At 38.0% G+C, this 20,794-nt stretch overlaps 1 protein-coding gene across 1 annotated transcript in view; it reads left to right on the top strand.

Moving 5' to 3' along the window:
* MYO10 (myosin X) overlaps positions 1–20,794 on the top strand; it is a 164,557-nt gene that overhangs the window by 132,096 nt on the left and 11,667 nt on the right. The window contains exons 22-33 of the mRNA XM_063298762.1: positions 977–1,083; positions 2,594–2,806; positions 2,974–3,013; positions 3,156–4,040; positions 5,126–5,249; positions 6,303–6,546; positions 7,812–7,907; positions 15,481–15,574; positions 16,330–16,385; positions 18,397–18,539; positions 19,802–19,996; positions 20,305–20,462. Coding sequence (XP_063154832.1) covers positions 977–1,083; positions 2,594–2,806; positions 2,974–3,013; positions 3,156–4,040; positions 5,126–5,249; positions 6,303–6,546; positions 7,812–7,907; positions 15,481–15,574; positions 16,330–16,385; positions 18,397–18,539; positions 19,802–19,996; positions 20,305–20,462 — 2,355 coding nt within the window. The remainder of the gene's footprint in view (positions 1–976; positions 1,084–2,593; positions 2,807–2,973; positions 3,014–3,155; positions 4,041–5,125; positions 5,250–6,302; positions 6,547–7,811; positions 7,908–15,480; positions 15,575–16,329; positions 16,386–18,396; positions 18,540–19,801; positions 19,997–20,304; positions 20,463–20,794) is intronic.

Below are 20,794 nucleotides of genomic sequence, written 5' to 3'. Positions count from 1 at the left end.
ATATCCTGGTGTTTGGAGGCCGTCAAGGTTTGGATGAGAAAAACAGATTCAAATTCAATCCAAACAAGTTGGAGTAGTTGTTGATTCAGAGGCTGGCTGATTCCAGGACGTGCCAACTTTGACTCTTGACAGGGTTGTACGCCCCTGAAAAGAGCAGATTTGCAATCCGGGGTTCTCCTGGGCTCATGGCTCCTGCTTAAAGAGCACATGGAGATTGTGGCCAGGAGGTTTTGCACAGCTTTGATTGATGTGTCACTTGTGTCCTTACCTGGAACAGGATGTACTGAAGATGATCACTAATGTCCTTGTCATCTCTTGATCTGTTTACTATAACTTGGTGCTGCCCTTGAAGACTGCCCAGAAACTTGTATGCATTTAGTGGTTGGTCTCGGTACTGCCACATTACACCTTTGCTGCACTAGCTGCACTGCTCACCAGTAGGTTTCCAAGAACAGTTCAAGGTGCTGGTCACTACCTACAAAGCCCCGAATGGCTCAGGGCCTGGGTATCTTAGAGACTGCTTTTTCCCAATAGTTTCTGCCCATCTTACCCAGACAGCTAAGGTGTGCCTGCTGAGGGTCCCCAACTACCAGGAAGTACAGAGTGATGGGAACCAATGGTGAGCATTTTCTATAGCAGCTGCCATCTCTGGAACAGCTTGCCCCCTGAAACATGTATGGTTCCTACCCTCATGGCTTCTGGAATTTGGTGAAAATGTGGCTCTTCCAGAGGGACTTGGGGGATTGACGTATTGTGGCATCACTTCTTAATACTGTTAGTTAATCAACTTTAATTTTCAGTTTGTATCTTGTTTTTAACAATTTCTGTAAGCTGCCCAGTGTCCAACTGGTTTCAGGGGATTAGATAAATTTTACAAATAAATAAAACTTTAGTCCACTTTTCTCCCAGACATTGAAATTGTTTTGTAATAAATACTTCAATATATTGCAAATAAATACATTGCACATATTTTCAGGTATTTCTGCGTGAATCTTTGGAACACATATTGGAAAAACAGCGAGAAATAGAGGTTGGCAAAGCAGCCATGATCATCCGAGCACATGTCTTAGGCTACATGGCACGGTAAGGAACTAGGAGCTGTGTATTACTGAGTCGGACTCGAAAACATTAAGTTAGTATAAACTCTGACAGTTTGCAGATTTGAATTCCTGAGGCACAGGATTAAAAGAAAATTGAAGATTTTTTGGAAATTGCAGTGGAACCAAGGTTCCACCTTATATTACGACTTGTGCCTGATGGTTAGTGACTGCATTCTTTGGGGTGAGATTTTTGAAGTTAAGAAATCGTTTTAAACTTTGGCGGCGTGGGTTTGGTTTTATGCTGCATACATTTTAACTGATGTGATGAGATGTACTGTATTAATGCTATTATTGTGACATTTAAATTGTACATAATTTACAGAATCTATTTACAAGTTCTTAATAGATGTCAAAAACAACAAAAATAAAAATGCCACATAGCAATAAGAACCTCACAGTTTATACAGCACAGAAGATCATTACATTACATTGAAAATTTAATGAAGCATAGCAATAAAACTTGAAATATGCTTCAACATGAACTTTTTTCTTTATTTTGAGAGATAATTTTTAAATTGTATTTCATACACAGTCTGAGGCCACAATATATTGGTGATTCCTTATAAAATTATCATTGCGTAACAGAATATTCTGTGTCCTATGTAGGGCTGGTGTTTGTTGTCTATCATCCTGTAAAACCATATTTCCCAATCTGGCACCTCCCAAATTACAGCTCCTAGAATTTGCAAGATGGTTGGTATCCTGCAAATTGTATTCCAACACATACAGATCAGACGTTTTCTAGGCAGCCTGGCGATGGCTCTGAGTACCATCATCTGAGTATAAGCATTTAATTGTAAATCATTTGTTTGGCTGTAATTCCAATTTATTCTATTTATGCTCTTTGGAAAAAGATTTGGAGTGTTGTTTTCTTAGTATGTTTGCCATGGTAGAAGGGAAAAAGAGTGATCCGGTAGATGAAAACATTTAATTTTTTTTTCCAGTGAGCAAAGAATTGTGGGACTAGGTGGTTGAATTACAATATTTGATTTGCTTGCCTAATGTCATTTATTATGCCTGAGGAGTAGATTCTGTTTACTCCCTTCATAAGTCAATAGATAGTTGTTCAATAGCTGTTTGAGCAATGAGGTCATTCCTTTTCATGTGTATATTACTTCTATCTATATATCTTGAATGGTATGTCCTTTCCAAAGCAGAAATGCTTTTTTAAGGACAAATAAATTTTGTAATTGAGATCTACCTACCTACCTACATACCAACCAACCAACCTTGGTAGACCACAAATAAAAGCTATTAGGGCAGTGATATGAAAATGTGTTTGTTTAGTCAAGATGCATCTTTCCCTTTTGTAATGGCTCTAGTCTTCCCAGGGGACCAGTACCGTGAAGCACAATGAAAGAATGTTTATGGGAGCTGAGTCCACAGACTTCTTATACTATTTGGAATCTTTAATTTATGCCACTAGTAGTGACTGCTGAAGCAGTTGTTCTGTTATGTCTTCTTCACATAGACATGTCTGCATCTTATTTCAGAAAACACTACAAAAAGGTCCTTTACTACGTGGTTATCATACAGAAGAATTACAGAGCTTTTTACTTAAGGAGGAGATACCTATTGCTGAAGAAAGCAGCCATCACCTTCCAGAAACAACTGCGAGGTCAGATTGCCCGCCATATTTATAGACAGCTTTTGGAGGAGAGGAAACAGCAAGAAGAAGAAAAAAGGCAAAAGGAAGAAGAGGAAAGGTATGGAATATATACTTCCTTTAATATATCTGATAAGCAATTTACATTAAGCAGATTTTTAGAACAGTTTGTAGATATTATTGACAAGTCTTCAGAAGCCCCGTCTTGCTTAATGTTGCCTTTCTTTTGATTTCATCCTTCCTGACGTTTTCTAATTACCCTTTTAGAAAGCGACAAAAGATGGAAGCAGAACGTCTTGCTCAGCAGGTTGGCTATGTTTTTTTCCCTACTTTGTTCATGTTAGATTAATTTTTTGTGATAAACATTTGATGATGGAACCCCCCTGTGGTTCGAAAACAGCACATTACCAAAATTTATGATAAGGATGATTTCTGCACCGTTTCTGCAGGCTAAGGAAGCACTTGCAGCTATTCCGAAAACCCATCAAGAGGGACTAAAGCAAGCACTGGAGAGGCAAAAAGAAAACAAGCAGGTAGAGGAGATCCTGCGCCTGGAAAAAGAAATTGAAGACCTGCAGCGCATGAAGGAGCAGCAGGAACTAACACTGACGGAGGCATCACTGCAGAGGCTGCAGCAGCTCCGAGATGAGGAATTGAAACGCTTGGAAGATGAGGCCTGTCGCGCAGCGCAAGAGTTCCTGGAGTCTCTGAACTTCGATGAAATTGATGAATGTGTCCGAAATATTGAAAGAACGCTCTCCGTAAGCAGCAGTTTCTGTGCAGAGCTTAATGGACTGAGTGGCAATACGGGCATTGAAAAACCCAATTTTAATTTCAGTCAGCCATATCCCGAGGAGGAAGTTGATGAGGGCTTTGAAGCAGACGATGATGCTTTCAAGGATTCACCTAACCCAAGTGAGCATGGCCACTCAGATCAAAGGACCAGTGGCATCCGGACAAGCGACGACTCTTCAGAAGAGGATCCATACATGAATGACACAGTTGTTCCGGCCAGTCCTGCCGCTGGCAACGATACCCTTGTTCCTTCTAGCCATGATTCCCTTAGTCTCCATAACTCTTCAAGTGGGGAATCCACATACTGCATGCCAGAAAATGTTTCATGCCAGCCCCCGAATGCCACAGAGCTGATTTCTCCTGATGCAGACTACGATTATGACCAGGATGACTATGAAGATGGTGCTATCACTTCTGGAAGCAGTGTGACCTTTTCTAATTCTCACAGCAGTCAGTGGTCCCCTGACTATCGCTGTTCCATAGGGACATACAACAGTTCTGGAGCATACCGATTTAGTTCTGAAGGAGCTCAGTCCTCTGTGAGTACTTCTTTTCCTGTATGACTTACTGTTGGAGATAAGTGTAATTTTGATCTTGTCAAATACTGTTGTCTTAGATAACACAGAACAGTTCTCCGTATCAAGAACTGCTCTCCATTAGCAATCCAGATATTAACTTTTATACCAAATTCTTGTCCTGCTTTGCTGGGCAGTCTTCTCATCATTTATGGCTCTTCTTCCATGAGGCTTCTTTTAATGGCTGCTAAGTGTTGCAGACATTAGCCCTTTGAGTTCATAGGTATAACTGTATGACTTAACACAACTGAGGAAATGAAATACTTCCCCAAACTAGGTATTGTATAATGGAGAAGTCTTAAATGATCAGATATTTAAAAAGTCTGAAAGTGCCAGAAGGCTGTGCATGTGATAAGAATTTTCTAACATACAATATTTAGTGCTTCCAAAAACAGATGAGTAATTTTGTACTATAAGTCAGAAAATATTTTCTGCCACATAGAGAGTATCCCCCAGAATATACCAAGATAGAATAATCTGTTGTTCAGAACTTTATGTACCTGCTCAAACTCTTCAAAAAGTTCCTGCTGAATTGTTATGCTTAATGTGACCTAAGTGAAAGAAAATATTAAATATATGGGTGTAGTTTTAACTGGCTTTAATTAAATTTACTTTTAGTTTAGTTTTATCTTCTTTTTTTCCTTTTCGCTCTGGCCTCAACCTTTTTCCTTTTTTTTTTTTTATGATATGTGTCTCCTGGTATGCTTCTCAAACACCAAGTGCTGCCTGCAGCCTGAAACAATAGTTGCACAGGTCTAAAATAAACCTTAGTAGGTTTAGTTAGATATCCTCTTTTACCATTATAGAAAATTTCTATTTTAGGAAAATGACAATATCAATTTTGCAATCACACTTAAAATGACTGTGTATTGTACATCAGAAATTGCATTTGATTAATTTTATTTACCATGATTGTAGCACTGTATAGCTAACAGGTAAATTATTTTGTTGAACAAAGAAAATAACCTATCAGAATTACTAGAAATTAAAAATTACAGATTAGGATTGTAATATCAGACAACTTCACTATTATGTTGGTTATTTTCCAGTTTGAAGACAGTGAAGAAGACTTTGACTCAAGGTTTGATACAGATGATGAACTTTCATATCGGAGAGACTCTGTCTACAGCTGTGTCAGCCTGCCCTATTTCCATAGTTTTCTGTATATGAAAGGTAATTATTCAAGAGACTAAACAAAATGAATTTCTTTCTTAAGTGTCCAATATTAGTGCTTTAGTCCTCTTTTGAGTGGAAACAAGTGGAAATCAAATATTCAAAATGATCCTTTTTACTGTTTTTTTTAATGATCCAGCTATTAGAATTAGTTTTATTGGTTTTGTCTCATCTGACTTACTTTCTTACGATCTCTAGCTTTATTAATGATGATGAAGTAATTGATGGAATAGCACATACCTTATCATCATCTTTACTCATCACCATTCTTGTTTGTATATATTTTAAAAAAGAGCAGAGTAGGGGGCTATTTGAATCTTGGGGGGGGGGTTGTTCTAGAGGGCAGGGACACTTCCAGGATCCCATTAGATAATATTGCTTAACTGATAGGATCCAGAGCATGCCAATGTTGTTTAAATGTTGTTTGACGGGACAGGCAGAAATCATGGGTTGAGTGGTACTAGCCACAGTAGCTGCTTCCTCTTTTCTATCTTTTCCACCCTTTCTACTTCTATTAAAGGAAGTGTGAAGTTAGATTGCTTTTTATGCTAGTTATAACAGAAGATAGCTTGAAGATCTGTGACAGCTAGTTGTTAAATGCAGTGAAGATCTATTTGTTTGTAATGTATATAATGTGTATATTATACTTAGTTTCAGTTTTCAGTATTAGTTGGCTGTTTAGACCACTGCTTTTGTAATTACACTGAAACCTCAGTTTAACGGACCTTGATGCAGCAAACTTGATGCAGGGAACAAATCCTCCATTGTATTTATGCAATTTGCATTATTTGTCTAATGATGTTGTTTCAGATTATGTATTCTTTGATTTAATGGAGTCAGGAATAACTGGCATCTCCTTCACCAATTCATCTATTAAATCAAAGTTTTGTTTTATGTTCTTCAGAATTCTGAAGTTCCTCAAAAGATTTTCAGAAGTTCTTTAATTTTTTAAAAAAATATCTACTAGCATACTTGAAAGACAGGTTTTCATGATGCTTAGGAGCATTGAACAGTTTTGAAAACAAGCCTATTTTAAGTCTTCATTCCTGGCAGGTGGCTTAATTAATACATGGAAGCGCCGTTGGTGTGTCTTGAAAGATGAAACCTTCCTATGGTTCCGCTCAAAACAGGAAGCTCTTAAACAAGGTTGGCTGCATAAAAAAGGTGGGGGCTCATCTACACTGTCCAGAAGAAACTGGAAGAAAAGGTGGTTTGTCCTTCGACAGTCCAGACTTATGTACTTTGAAAATGATAGTGAAGAAAAACTCAAAGGAACACTTGAAATACGATCAGCCAAGTAAGTAAGGTCCATGTAGGGTATCATCTGCAGTTAAAAATAGGTGAACCCAGTATAATCACCAATAAAACCTACTAATTTGCAAGCTGCCATCCTTCACCTCCTTCACTGGTGTGAAAATTGAAAATGCCCCTCTCTTTTTTGCCAGGGTCTTAGCTGAAGAGATAGTATGCACTAGATTCTTGGTGGGAACAGATTGTACAATAAGTAGGTAGTCATATCCTTGACTGAAATGGCAACGTCAGGGATGAGGCATCACTAATCCAAGTAGAAGCTTCAAGAAGTAGAAGCTGCAGTTTCTACTACAGAATCCTTGTGCTCTTATTTTGTGTGAATTCTTTTATTCCATAATATCAGAATGTAAGAATTGCCTGGTTGGATCAAACCAAGATCTGATTTTCACAGTAAGAGGAGGGAAAGAGATAAATGGTGCTGGCAATCCAGTGCATCCTACCTTTTTTAATTCTAAAAGACAAGGATTGCCTAAGTGCTTGCTTGCTTGCTTGGATTTATAGGACCATCCAGCTCAAACAATATGTCTCTGGGCATTGTACAGCAAAAAAACCCAAACCAAAACAATAACCACATAAAATATTTTTTTTTAAAAACTACCCAATATATAAAATATAAAATGGCAGCTGAGCACAGTAATTAAACAATCAAAAGGGGATTCTACTCAACAGGACCCAATGTCCCGGGGGAAAAAGCCTGGTCTTAATGGCTTTTTTAAAGGCACGCAGAGTTGATGTGGATGTATCTCACTGTAATGTTTTTATTGCTTTGTATCTGGTTTGATAAACGGTATTTTTAGTGACTAATTTTGGCAATAGGGTATGCTTGAAACAAAAAATATGCTTTGTTTTATGCATGGGGCAAAGGTCAATCAAACCATTGTGAATATAATTGCCATCTGGTCCACCTGAAACTGGTGATTTCAGGTTTCACTTGAAAAAAATATCAGGGACAAGTAGGGCGAACCTGATGCACCTCACCCCTCTTTCCCCTCATTTTCGTAGCTGGTGTGGTCTCCCTCCTTGATCTTCCTATTCCTTCCTTTCCCTTACCACCCCTTGACAACAGTACGTACTACTGAGTGTCAAGTGGGACAAGGTAAGGCAAGGCCTGCCTTAAAGTGACATTACTGTGAAAGTCCCTCCTTTAAATACCTGCATCATGATACTGCTGAAAAGTGGGGTTTCCATAGTATGCTATGATACCCTAAAAGCAATATAATGACATCTTTTTCTCTTTCCTCCCCATTTCAGAGATATAATTGATAACACATGCAAAGAAAATGGGATTGACATTGTCATGACAGATAGGACCTATCACTTGATAGCTGAATCACCAGAGGATGCAAGGTAAAAATTGTGTCCTTTGTGTTTTGTGTATATTTTATTCATTTGCACATGTAAACTCTAATATTACTTAGCAAGCATTAAACTTAATTGTGACATTTGAAAAAACAAAGCATAGGGAAATACATCAGTACAGTTTTAAAATTCAGTTGTGGTAACCAAATTCATAATTTGTTGTTTATTCGTTTAGTCGCTTCCAACTCTTTCTGACTTCATGGACCAGCCCACACCAGAGCTTCCTGTCTGTCGTCAACACCCCCAGCTCCCCCAGGGACGAGTCCGTCACCTCTAGAATATCATCCATCCACCTTGCCCTTGGTCGGCCCCTTTTCCTTTTGCCTTCCACTCTCCCTAGCACCAACATCTTCTCCAGGCTGTCCTGTCTTCTCATTATGTGGCCAAAGTATTTCGGTTTTGCCTTTAATATCATTCCCTCAAGTGAGCAGTCTGGCTTTATTTCCTGGAGGATGGACTGGTTTGATCTTCTTGCAGTCCAAGGCACTCTCAGAATTTTCCTCCAACACCATAGTTCAAAAGCATCGATCTTCCTTCTCTCAGCCTTCCTTATGGTCCAGCTCTCGCAGCCGTATGTTACTACAGGGAACACCATTGCTTTAACTATGCGGGCCTTTGTTGTCAGTGTGATGTCTCTGCTCTTAACTATTTTATCGAGATTGGTCATTGCTCTTCTCCCAAGGATTAAGTGTCTTCTGATTTCCTGACTGCAGTCAGCATCTGCAGTAATCTTCGCACCTAGAAGTACAAAGTCTTTCACTGCTTCTACATTTTCTCCCTCTATTTGCCAGTTATCAATCAAGCTGGTTGCCATAATCTTGGTTTTTTTGAGGTTTAGCTGCAAGCCAGCTTTTGCACTTTCTTCTTTCACCTTCATCATAAGGCTCCTCAGTTCCTCTTTGCTTTCAGCCATCAAAGTGGTATCATCTGCATATCTGAGATTGTTAATGTTTCTTCCAGAGATTTTAACTCCAGCCTTGGATTCCTCAAGGCCAGCTTGTCGCATGATGTGTTCTGCATACAAGTTGAATCGGTAGGGTGAGAGTAGACAGCCCTGCCGTACTCCTTTCCCAATCTTAAACCAGTCCGTTGTTCCGTGGTCTGTTCTTACTGTTGCTACTTGGTCGTTATACAGATTCTTCAGGAGGCAGACAAGATGACTTGGTATCCCCATACCACTAAGAACTTGCCACAATTTGTTATGGTCCACACAGTCAAAGGCTTTAGAATAGTCAATAAAACAGAAATAGATGTTTTTCTGAAACTCCCTGGCTTTTTCCATTATCCAGCGGATATTGGCAATTTGGTCCCTAGTTCCTCTGCCTTTTCTAAACCCAGCTTGTACATCTGGCAATTCTCATCCCATGAATTGCTGAAGTCTCCCTTGCAGGATCTTGAGCATTACCTTACTGGCATGTGAAATGAGTGCCACTGTTCGATAGTTTGAACATTCTTTAGTGTTCCCCTTTTCTGGTATGGGGATATAAGTTGATTTTTTCCAATCTGATGGCCCTTCTTGTGTTTTCCAAATGTGCTGGCATATAGCATGCATTACCCTGACAGCATCATCTTGCAAGATTTTGAACAGTTCAGCTGGGATGCCGTCGTCTCCTGCTGCCTATTTATTAGTGATGCTTCTTAAGACCCATTCAACCTCACTCTTCAGGATGTCTGGCTCTAGCTCACTGACCACACCGTCAAAGCTATCCCCGATATTGTTATCCTTCCTATACAGGTCTTCTGTATATTCTTGCCACCTTTTCTTGATCTCTTCTTCTTCTGTTAGGTCCTTGCCATCTTTGTTTTTGATCATACCCATTTTTGCCTGGAATTTACCTCCGATGTTTCTAATTTTCTGGAAGAGGTCTCTTGTCCTTCCTATTCTATTGTCTTCTTCCACTTCTGTGCATTGCTTGTTTAAAAATAATTTCTTATCTCTTCTGGCTAACCTCTGGAATTTTGCATTTAATTGGGCATATCTCCCCCTATCACTGTTGCCTTTTGCTTTCCTTCTTTCTTGGGCTACTTCTAGTGTCTCAGCAGACAGCCATTTTGCCTTCTTGGTTTTCTCTTTCTTTGGGATGTATTTTGTTGCCGCCTCCTGAACAATGTTGCGAACTTCTGTCCATAGTTCTTCCGGGACCCTACCTACTAAGTCCAGTCCCTTAAATCTATTCTTCACCTCCAGTGGATAATCTTTAGGAATATTAGTGAGCTCATATCTAGCTGATCTGTGGGTCTTCCCTAATCTCTTTAGTCTGATCCTAAGTTGTGCAATAAGTTCGTGATCTGAACTACAGTCAGCTCCAGGTCTTGTTTTTACCGACTGTATAGATGTCTGCCACCTTTGGCTGCAAAGGATGTAGTCAATCTGATTTCGGTGTTGTCCATCTGGTGAAGTCCATGTATACAGCTGTCTCTTAGGTTGTTAGAAAATTCATAATTAGGGTGGACAATTCACAACAATTGCATGGTACCCCAAATCCCATTTTTCTGCACCTCAATACTTTCCAGAAGTTGTACCACCAAATTTTGTTGGCAGTATATCAGGAAACAAAAGGAATATTCCCTGTTCTTTTCAACTGACAAATAAAACATCAGTGGACAGTGATATGCTTGTGGGTTCCTGCTGTTTTGTAAGAAGGCTTCTGGGTGCAATTCAGCGTGCTGGCTGTCACGAGAAGGCCCTCCGTGGTTTAGGGCCTGGCTACTTGAGGAACAATCTGTCTCTGTAAGTTTCTGCACATCTGGTGAGTTCAGATTAAGCAGTATTAAATTGCAGGACCCAGGAAGCGTGTCTTCTTGGTGAACAGTATGGATCCCCAGGTGATGTCATTCTACAGGGCTCTGCCCTGTAGAATGACATCACCTGGGGATCCATACTGTTCCTACCCTTTTAACTTTCCATAAATTGTTAAAGACTTGGTAGTTCACCCAGGCCTGGGGTTAGGATGGTGATTGAGGCCCTTTGGTTTATGGTTTCATCTTCCAGTCAGCTGTATCTTGTTTGTTTGTTTTCTTTTAATTTTTTTTTTAATTACAAGCCACCCAGAGTTGCTGTAGAGTCATCTGGACTTGAAATTGAAAAAAAAATAAAAAAAATAAATCATAAATGCAGTAGTGCCTTTCTTTAAAGTGAAAAAAAAATACTATTCTCTTTGTTTCTGGTTGGTAAGTTGGCATTTTCTTGTTCCTTATTTTTCCATTACCTTTAATGATGTTTACAATAAAACGTTCAGATTGGGGCTTTCTCTTTTTTTATCACTACCCACAAAAATAGATCTGTTTAAATGACAGGCCACAGTTATAGAATATGAGCTGGTTTTTGCCCTCTGACATACATATGTATTTTCTTTTCCAAAACATAAAGATAATGCCTTTTATGTGTGCAGTATAAACAACATCCACACTCCAAATTCATCTCTTCTAATTTTCTTTATTTTTCGATGAAACACTGTCCTTCTGATAGACCTTGATGAAGGTATGAAAATGAAAATGTGTTTTGGGGTAAACTGGGAGCTTGAATTCTTTCTGGTTAATGCTGAATCTGCTATTCTACCTGCTTCCTTCCTCGTGCAACTACATTGGAATAAGTAACAGAATGAAACCATGATTTTGCATACATGCATACATGTATAAAAGTCACGGTTTTATTCTGTTACATATTCCAATATAGTTGCATGAAGGCTATCTAATTTTTGCCTCTCTCTTATTTTCTTGGTTTGAGAAGAAGCATTAAGCACAGAATTAATTGTTGGCCCAACAACTGAATATGAGACAACTATATTATTTGTGATAATCCAAGCATCAGTGTTGCTACCTGGGGGTTTTGTCTTTAGAATAAGTGGTTCTCTTAAAGAAAAATAATAACTATATTACATAATTGGATCTCTGTCTCTCATCTAGCCAAATGCATGTAGAAGCAGTCTGGAGCAAGAAAAAACTTCTTTATTGAATATTTTCACAATTTCAGTAATTCTATCAATTTTGATATTTTACTACTTTTGACAACCACTCCTTTAAACTGGGAACAGAATTACTTCATTTCTTAGCAATCCACTATTTTACGACATTCTGGTCTTCAACCTACATTGTTACTGGCTTACATAAAATTTGCAGTTTTCTTCTGAAATGTTTGATTACCTGACAGTACAAACATTTATGAATAAAATTGTCCTCATTAGCACACAAGTACAATTGTTTTCATATTACCATATATATAACTTGTGGAAGATTTCTTTGAAGTGAGCCCCGTTCATTTCAGTGAAATTTGCTCTTGGATAAATAACTGTAAGATTGCAGCCAAGAAGTTGTTGAATATTTATGATAAAATATTTCAGAAAAATTACCCTTTATACAAGGAGAACAAGCTAATTTGGAGACTGATTTGCTTTGTTGAAATGACAACATAATTGAAAAAGCCAAAGAACTTCCCATCAAGTTATAAAACTCTTACCTTTTTAGCTCATGCCAGTATTAATAAATTTAAAGCTATGGCAGAAGTTTTTGTAACCTTTCATAAATTAAATGTTCAAAAAGTGTTTAAAAAGTATTAATACTCATATGACCAGAATGACTAATACGACGTATTAGCAGATGTATTGAAACCACTGTGAGATTTAAAAAAATCATTTTCTGAGTTTTTATTTATTATTCAATTTGTATCCCCCTTTTATTTTGCACAATTTGAGATGGTATACGTAATGCTCCTGCCTCATATTTTCCTCACAACAACCACTTGTGAAGTATGTCAAGCTGAGAGAGAATGTCTGGCCCAGAGTCATCGAGCTGGTTTTCGTATCTAACATTGCCTCCATCCTGGCTCTCCTTGATTTCTTACTCGTCTTTGATACCATTGATCTTGGTGTCATTCTGGACCTGCTCAGGAGATTAGGGGTGGAGGACACACAGCAGTTCCCTCAAGAAAGCTCCAAGCACTGGCACGTGTTCCACAGATAGCCCAGGGCACTGGCAGCACCTGAAAAGGGGGCTGAGGTCTCAATACCAGGCTAGGAAAAGCAGCCCAACTGACAGCACCCAGCAGACAGGGAGTGGCAAGACGTCACCCTGCAGCCTGCCCTAACACTACGTCCCGGTGCCCTAGTGCAGCATTTCAGAAGAGCAACCCAGCTGTGCCTCAGATTTATATCACAGGCCTTATTTTTGATCAATTTTTTCTAATAAAAGGCCCTGATAACATAAATTGCCTTGTTTCTTGCCTGATGGCTAACATTGTAAGTTGAACTTACTACATACCTAAGTAAAGCTATTTTGGCCAGGTCGGTTTCAGCCTATCCCATGGTATTCTGTTGTAACCTGGATATCCTGAAAATTATACAGAAGACTAATAGTGTTGTTCTGATCATGAAATTGTTAGTCATTACCTTTTTTTTTCACCTTTGCTCAAATATTAGCATAAAGTATTCTAAACAGAAACATTAGCTGGAAGTTAATGATTAGCTGATCTGCTTAGCTTGTAATTGTTCTCTAGTGAGCCAAAAGCCACTTTCAGGTCTGTAAATAAATGAAATAATCTACCTCTCCCAATTACTAGAAATAAATGTCATATATATAAAAGAAAAATAAAAAGCGGGTGGTCTTGGGCAAATCACTTTATCTTGTAGCAAGGAGAAAATAATCTTTATATAAGTTGCCTTTGCTTTGAAAGACAAATGTCAAATGAATGTGATGTACTAATAAAAGAAAGTTTGCCGTATGTCATTAACCACACCTAGTAATCCAATGAAGAATGTTATTGGAGAGGTGGCAAAATTGCAGTGAAGAATTTGTGGATTTGTTTATATAAAGCAGTGGTGAGCGACTTGGAGGCTGCACACACAGTTCTTAAGCTTGTCATCTGCAGCAACTCAAGATTGCACAGCCAAAATTCAGAGGAAAACTACTTTATTTTCAATAGCATGCTTTTGGTCTTTTTTTTTTTCCCCCTCAAAAATAAGCATGGAATCGGGAGATGGAGATCTCAGTCAGGCCAGCCATACAATTTCTACCTTTTAAAAAAACAGCCTTGAGACAGCTTGAACCTAGACTACCGAAAACGTACTGAGATTTAAGCATTTTGCTGGTAAATTTCAGATGTAAAATTTTGGCCCATGGGGGTGGGGCTTGGAGAGCTTGGCTTTTAAAAAATGGAAATGGGATTGGTTTGCCAACCAGAGGCAAAAAATAGGCAAGAAAAAAAATTAGGTTGTGACATCACCACTTTCCAATGACCTCACATATGCAGTTAGTCCTGGATCTCAGAAAGTCACCCATCGTTACACAGAAAGTTAATGGAAAGTTACAGACCATTTTCTGAATGCCAAGATAGTACGTAGATAACCTACAGCATAACATGATGAGTGGTGCACTTTAGAGGAAATGCATTCACTGTCGTGCAATGTTGGTTTATGAATTAGTTTTTATCTTTATAGGGGATCTTATGTTGCTTAATGCCCTGAAAATGTTAGTTCTAGGAAATACAGATATTTAAAATGCAAATTTTGAAATTCATCAGGAGCTTTTCAGTTGCAGGAAATGTAAACAGAGTAATGCAGAGATGGCCAAATAAAAGCATTGAACTGCCCAGAAATTAAACAAAATATAGAGACAAGGAGGAGAAAGATGGTGGAAGTGTAAACAATCCAAGGAAATTTTCCATATGTTTGGAAACTGGATGAAAGCAGTGTAATATTAGTAGCAGATAACTAGTTTGGTGAATTAAAAAAAAGGTCATGATAGAGTCCATTTGATAATTCATTAGTTACATTTTATTTAAAACATTGCTTCTTTAGTTAGCAAAGACCAATTTTTAAGTCTCATTTTCTAGCCCAAACATGAACAATTGCACACACAACCATAAAATATGAGAACATGGTTTAAATGATATAAACCATAACCTCAAGACCTGGCTATGCCACGAGGCCTGGGGGCTCCAGGGGACGGGTGAACTAATGAGGTGGCTTCCTTATTTTTAATATCCGTTTGTCTTTTATTCTTTGTTTCAGTTGGTTTTTCATATCTTTTAATGTATTTATTGTTTTTAGCTCTTTATACACCACCCAGTGTCACTTGTTTGTGAGATGGGCAGCTATATAAATTTGAAAAATAAATAAATATACTAAACCAGAATAACTTATAATGGACAGTATTGGTCACGATTGTGAAAGTAATGCTGAAAATGTAGCATTTCTCTAAAAAAATCAGTGATACATCCATTTCTAGCTGTCCTGCAAAAGAACAAAAAACAAACTCTGATGTTCAATGATGTCCCAATCAGAAGAGGATATTGTTCATTTGTAATAAAAAGGGCCTTGCCTTCTCATAATGATAAATAATTTCTGTGACATATTTACAGAATCTGTATTTGGTTTCGATAGCTAAAAGATTTTTTTTTAAAGTTAATGTTGATGTTTTTTGGCTTTGCAGGAAAGAGCATTTCTTCCAGAAATCTTTAAACAGCTTAACAGGGCTTGCTTCATTTCAAAAGAAAAAGATAATCCAATAGCATGAAAAAAAATGTATGCTGACCGTTCTCTTTTTATCTCTTTTTTTCCTCTTGCAGTCAATGGTTCAGTGTCCTGAGCCAAGTTCACGCTTCCACAGAACAGGAAATCAGAGAAATGCATGATGAGCAGGCAAACCCACAGAATGCCTTGGTAAGGAAGGAACAAAAGGCACTCCCTTGGCTCTAAATTTTTATAAAGGATTTACTTGTCAGTGAGGCTTTTTCTCTGACAGTGTAGCTCTTTTGTATTAATTTCGCTATACATTTGGGGGCTTCTCCATTACCTCCATCATGATGCCAAGTTTTAGAAGGATGGAACTCATGTTCATTCACTATTACATGTGACAGATTCTCCCTGCTTAGCAAAGCAACCTTGCCACGTTTGCCACAATGCAGTGTGAGTTGCAATCAATATTGTAGCCATTGCGGCACATGCATATGCAGGCTGTCTTTGTAGTATTAGTTGAGTGGATTGAGAGTGGTTTGGGGGAAAAGTGATAGAAACAATCCAAGCAGAAAAACTTTGAAAAGGGATTGGCACCATTGCAAATGTTTATTCAGCATATCAAGGAACATACAGGTTGGGATCTAAAAAAATTACAGTGTCAGTCTTCTATTTGCTAGATACTTTTATTTTTTCACAAGAAGCTTGTAACAGGGTAGACTTTGTCCCTTACAAAATAAGTAAGTCATACCAAGATAATTTTTTCCCACCTGCACAGGCATTTCCTCATCAAATATAACCGGTATTTGTTTTCACTATCTCACATATAGCTGATACATTACAATCTGAATAACTTTACTTTCAACTTTCAGTCATTATCCATATTTTCATACAAACATTTTTGTGCTGTTTGTATTTCATAGGTCAGTAAACACAATATTTTTGTTTTGTTTTTTACATAGGGCACACTAGATGTAGGGCTGATTGATTCAGTCTGTGCATCTGATAGTCCAGATCGGTAAGTTTAGCTGTCCCTTCTGGGGCTCATAATTTTTCCTAAGCCTTTTGTTCTAAACTATTATGTATTTCAGCAACTTTTCTTAGCTCTTGAGACTATGCAAGTTGAGAAATTGAAGGAAAGAAAACTAATATAGTTCATAATTCCATAGCCCCTGAGTAAAATGAAATGAGTAGAAGCAGTTTGGCTACAGGTTTAAAACTACTGTCTCCACAATTCAGAACGAGTACTTTGGAGTTAGTTAATTTAGACTTTCAAATAAATGAACAAATTGGTTTCTCTGTATTTGAGAATTGTCGAGTGTTTCCAGTGTAAGACATTGGTTATGTATGGAGATGGGGATAATTGAATCTGTTTGGTTTTATTTATGGAAGCTCATGAGTATCTACAAGTCATCAAGGTATTAATATTAGAGCTGTAGAAAGCATTCCAAAGAGGTGCTTTGCAATGTATTAACATAAATGAACTGTTTCCCCTCAGAGTATTAAAGCAGCCATATCCTTTCCAAAGTTAATATGGAAAGCTCTCCCCGCTTTCTCTGCATGTGTAGATAAATGTTTCTGCTGAGACCAGCAAAGAAAAGTGGCTCTGTATGCATACAAATGCAGAGAAGCCAGGGATGGATTTTGAAGTGTATGCTTGAGATTTGTAAAAAGACAGCTGCTTTAATGTTTTGAAGAGAGGTGCTTCATTTGCATGAATGCAAAATGCTTGTTTTGAATGCTAATGAATATGTATATATGAATGATTCTTCCATTTTTGAAAGAAGTGCTTCCCTAAGGTTAGAAAATGTATTTGCAAGCCACATGGTTTGCAAATCCTAATCATGAAGGGGATCTACACACTGGAGCTGGTGGTTGGGTTGAGATATATGGGCGTGCTGTTATTAGCATAACACAAACTGCTTTTGAAGCACCACTCAATCTCAAAAGAGGTTTGCCATGCTATAAAGGAAGCTGCTCTTTCAAAAACAAATGTCCAACTCACCCTCCGCCTCTTTTGACATCCCTGAATGGTTACAACTCAGCAGCCAAATTACATGGCAGTAACAGTTGCAACAGTTAAAAGAGACAATTCAGGAACATTAGAGGAACCTGGTTGTATCAGACTGAGGGCCAATGGAAAGCAGTATTATGTTTCCAGTAGTGGTCCGCCAAGTACTTTAGGCGGATCAGTAGAGGGACACGAAAGCAGCAGCTCCCCAGCAGATGGTGTTTGGAAGTAAACTCCCCTGAAGATGTAGGCTGCATTTAGCAAACCCCTGCTCATTGTACTTTCTAGGTCTACCTTCCATAAATTTGCCTAGCCCAACTTTTATAGACCTAGCAGGTCTATAATTTCTTCAGATTTTCCTACATTTTTAAAATTGGTCTTATACTAGTAATTTCTCATTCCTCTAAGAGGCTATTCATAGTAAGCTGCATGTTAATTACAGTATATAGAAAATATTTATATATATTTGCATAACATTTTTTTAAAATTTGGTAGTTAATCCTAGGGGTTGATTTTTAACATTCATACATGTTTTAATTCTATGCAGACCCTCTGTGAAAAAGGTAGCTCAAATGTCCTGCTGTAGGGAACCATTTATGGTCTTGTATGCATTCTGTTAGAGTCTCAATTTTCCATCTTCGCTGTCCAGCCACTTCATAGACATCTGGTGCAGCCAGAGGGAGATTTGCATGTCATACCCAGTTCAAAATATCTATTCTCTAGCCATTGTAACAGCTACAGTCAGATGCATTACAAGAATAATAGAGTTTGCCATTTAAATTTAAGTACCTTGACTTTTAAGAAACTTAAGTTATGGGATTGTGCCAAACTGCTAAATGATGTGATTTTAAGAACAGCTTAATGATGAAGAAAGTGATTCAGCATTGGCCCAATAATACAGTACAAACAAGGGAGAAGGTCTTACAGGAAGTATAAGTCAGACAGACTTTGTTATGGTCCCAAACAGTATCCATGTTTACTATATAGGCGTTTTCCTTCCTTTATTTTTCCTGTACAGTCCCAATTCATTTGTGATCATCACTGCTAATCGTGTTCTGCACTGCAACGCGGATACACCGGAGGAGATGCATCATTGGATAACTCTGCTGCAGCGATCCAAAGGGGACACTCGAGTAGAAGGACAAGAATTCATAGTGAGGGGTAAGAACTTCTTGAAAAAGAAATCTCTTAGGAGAACAGAGGGTTTTGTTTCTTGCTAAATTCTGATAATACATAACTGAGAAAGAACAAGGATTATTATTTTTCCAACTGCTAATCTCTAGAACCATCCCTTTCATAAGACAGGATGAGGTATTTATCTTCAGCAGCAGATTGTTTCGGATATCATAAAAAGATACCAAAACAAGATTAGATAGTTGCAAGCTAGATAAAGCTGGTAGGGCAATACCTGCACAATTAGCAAATAGGCTTCCTGCAACTGGTAGAGTTATAATTGACTGTTTTGGAAACCATTAACCAACTTATCTAGTGTTAAAGCTTGAAGCACCGGTAAAATCAAAGGAAATGTCATGTTCACTGTTTCAATGTATTTTAAAGCATCGTAACGTTTCCCATGCCGTGGCGCTGACGCGTGTTTCTGTATGGGAGGGAGCTGCTGTGAAACCTTGTACCAAGCTCTGTATGTGGAATCAGTGGATGCATGAAATCTCTGAAAATTAGGCAGAAAATGAATTCTATAACTGTTTCATGTTAGCACAGAGCTGGACTTGACCATTGCAAAATCATTCACCTAAACCGGAGGAGATCAATTGTCCATCTCCTCACTCTTTGGCAAGACTATGGCATAAGATTTTCTTCTTTTATGTAATAATTTGCAAAATTCTGCTACTAACTTGCCTGTTTTTAGACAGAGATCTGCTATATTCCTGCTCCCTAGGTCTCCTTTAACAGGAACCAACTGTGAAGAGGTAAAATAGGGGTAAAAGAATGGTGTTGCATCTTGCACCCTTACAAAAAAAAACACCACATACAACTGATGTAGACAAGGTTTAACTGAAGTTTGCTACTGTTATACCTACTTCGGTGTATTGGAGCTTGGCTGCATTCTGCTGAACATACTTACAACATATTCCAAACAAACATTCTTACCTCAGGTATTGACTAAAGTTCCTTTCAGCAAGGCAGTGCTAGTAGCCAAAAGCTATATTGCAATCATTTGTACCTTTCTTTCCTTAATTATTATTCTGATATTTAAAAAAGACGGAAGAATTTCATAAACAAAACAGGGAATTACAGAGCAAAATCCTGAAAATACTCTAAAATAAAGGCCTGAAGCAAACCAACCTTTTGAGAATAATTCAAAACACACTGTGTAAATATTTGATAGGGTTCAAACAATTTTTGACATCAGTAATTTCCAGAGGAGCCTCAATTCAGAAAGTGCCTTTTCTTCTTCTGACTAGGATGGTTGCACAAAGAAGTAAAGAACAGTCCAAAAATGACATTGTTGAAACTGAAGAAACGTTGGTTTGTTCTGACACACAATTCCTTGGATTATTACAAGAGCTCAGAGAAGAATGCCCTCAAGTTGGGCACCCTGGTGCTAAACAGCCTTTGCTCTGCTGTACCCCCTGATGAGAAAATCTTTAAAGAAACAGGTACTTAATTCCTCAGGAATTCTTTTCATCTTAAGTCAATAGAGCTATTAATATTGCCATTAAGAATCTAAAACTTACATCGGAATTTCATACATGTCTAATTTAGAGGCAAAAAACACTGTCCCTTCATGAGTTTGAGTGCTTAGTTAAAAGAACTGCTGGTTTGCAATTCATAATAGACCAGATACTAGCTGCCTTTCTTTGGGTTAATCAGAGTTAATTTAATTTGGCCATTCCAGCTTCAGGAGATGCCATACTATATTCTAAAGTGAATTAACAAAATGTTCACTTCTCTATTCTTGCTTTAGGTTATTGGAATGTAACTGTGTATGGACGCAAACACTGTTACCGCCTTTACACCAAATTACTCAATGAAGCCATCCGCTGGTCAGGAGCTATCCAAAACGTGATTGACACAAAAGCAGCAATTGATACTCCCACACAGCAGCTCATTCAAGACATTAAGGTAGTTTTGTAAGCTCTGGAAACTTTCATTAGAGAAAGGCAACCTGCTGCATTATATTTTTTTTCCACCATAACGTTCAGGAATTGAAGTGATTAATTATTGCTTTTCTGATTTGTCATTCATGTTACTAGTGTAGTTCAGCTGCTGATATCCCATTTGTTTGTCTCATTCTAACTTTTTAGACTTGTAACTCTGTGATGCCATCTAGAGGTCACTAGGTCAAGGAGAGCTATTTTATATCCCTGATGAAGGCTTTAATATTTTTTGCTAAATTTGTGGAGTAGTTTAAGTATGCATTTTGCCTGTAATGTTTCTCTGCTTTTTAAACTTGC

This window comes from Candoia aspera, chromosome 3, assembly GCF_035149785.1.
Source record: "Candoia aspera isolate rCanAsp1 chromosome 3, rCanAsp1.hap2, whole genome shotgun sequence".
NCBI lineage: Eukaryota > Metazoa > Chordata > Lepidosauria > Squamata > Boidae > Candoia > Candoia aspera.
This window is presented reverse-complemented; position numbering and strand designations above follow the sequence as displayed.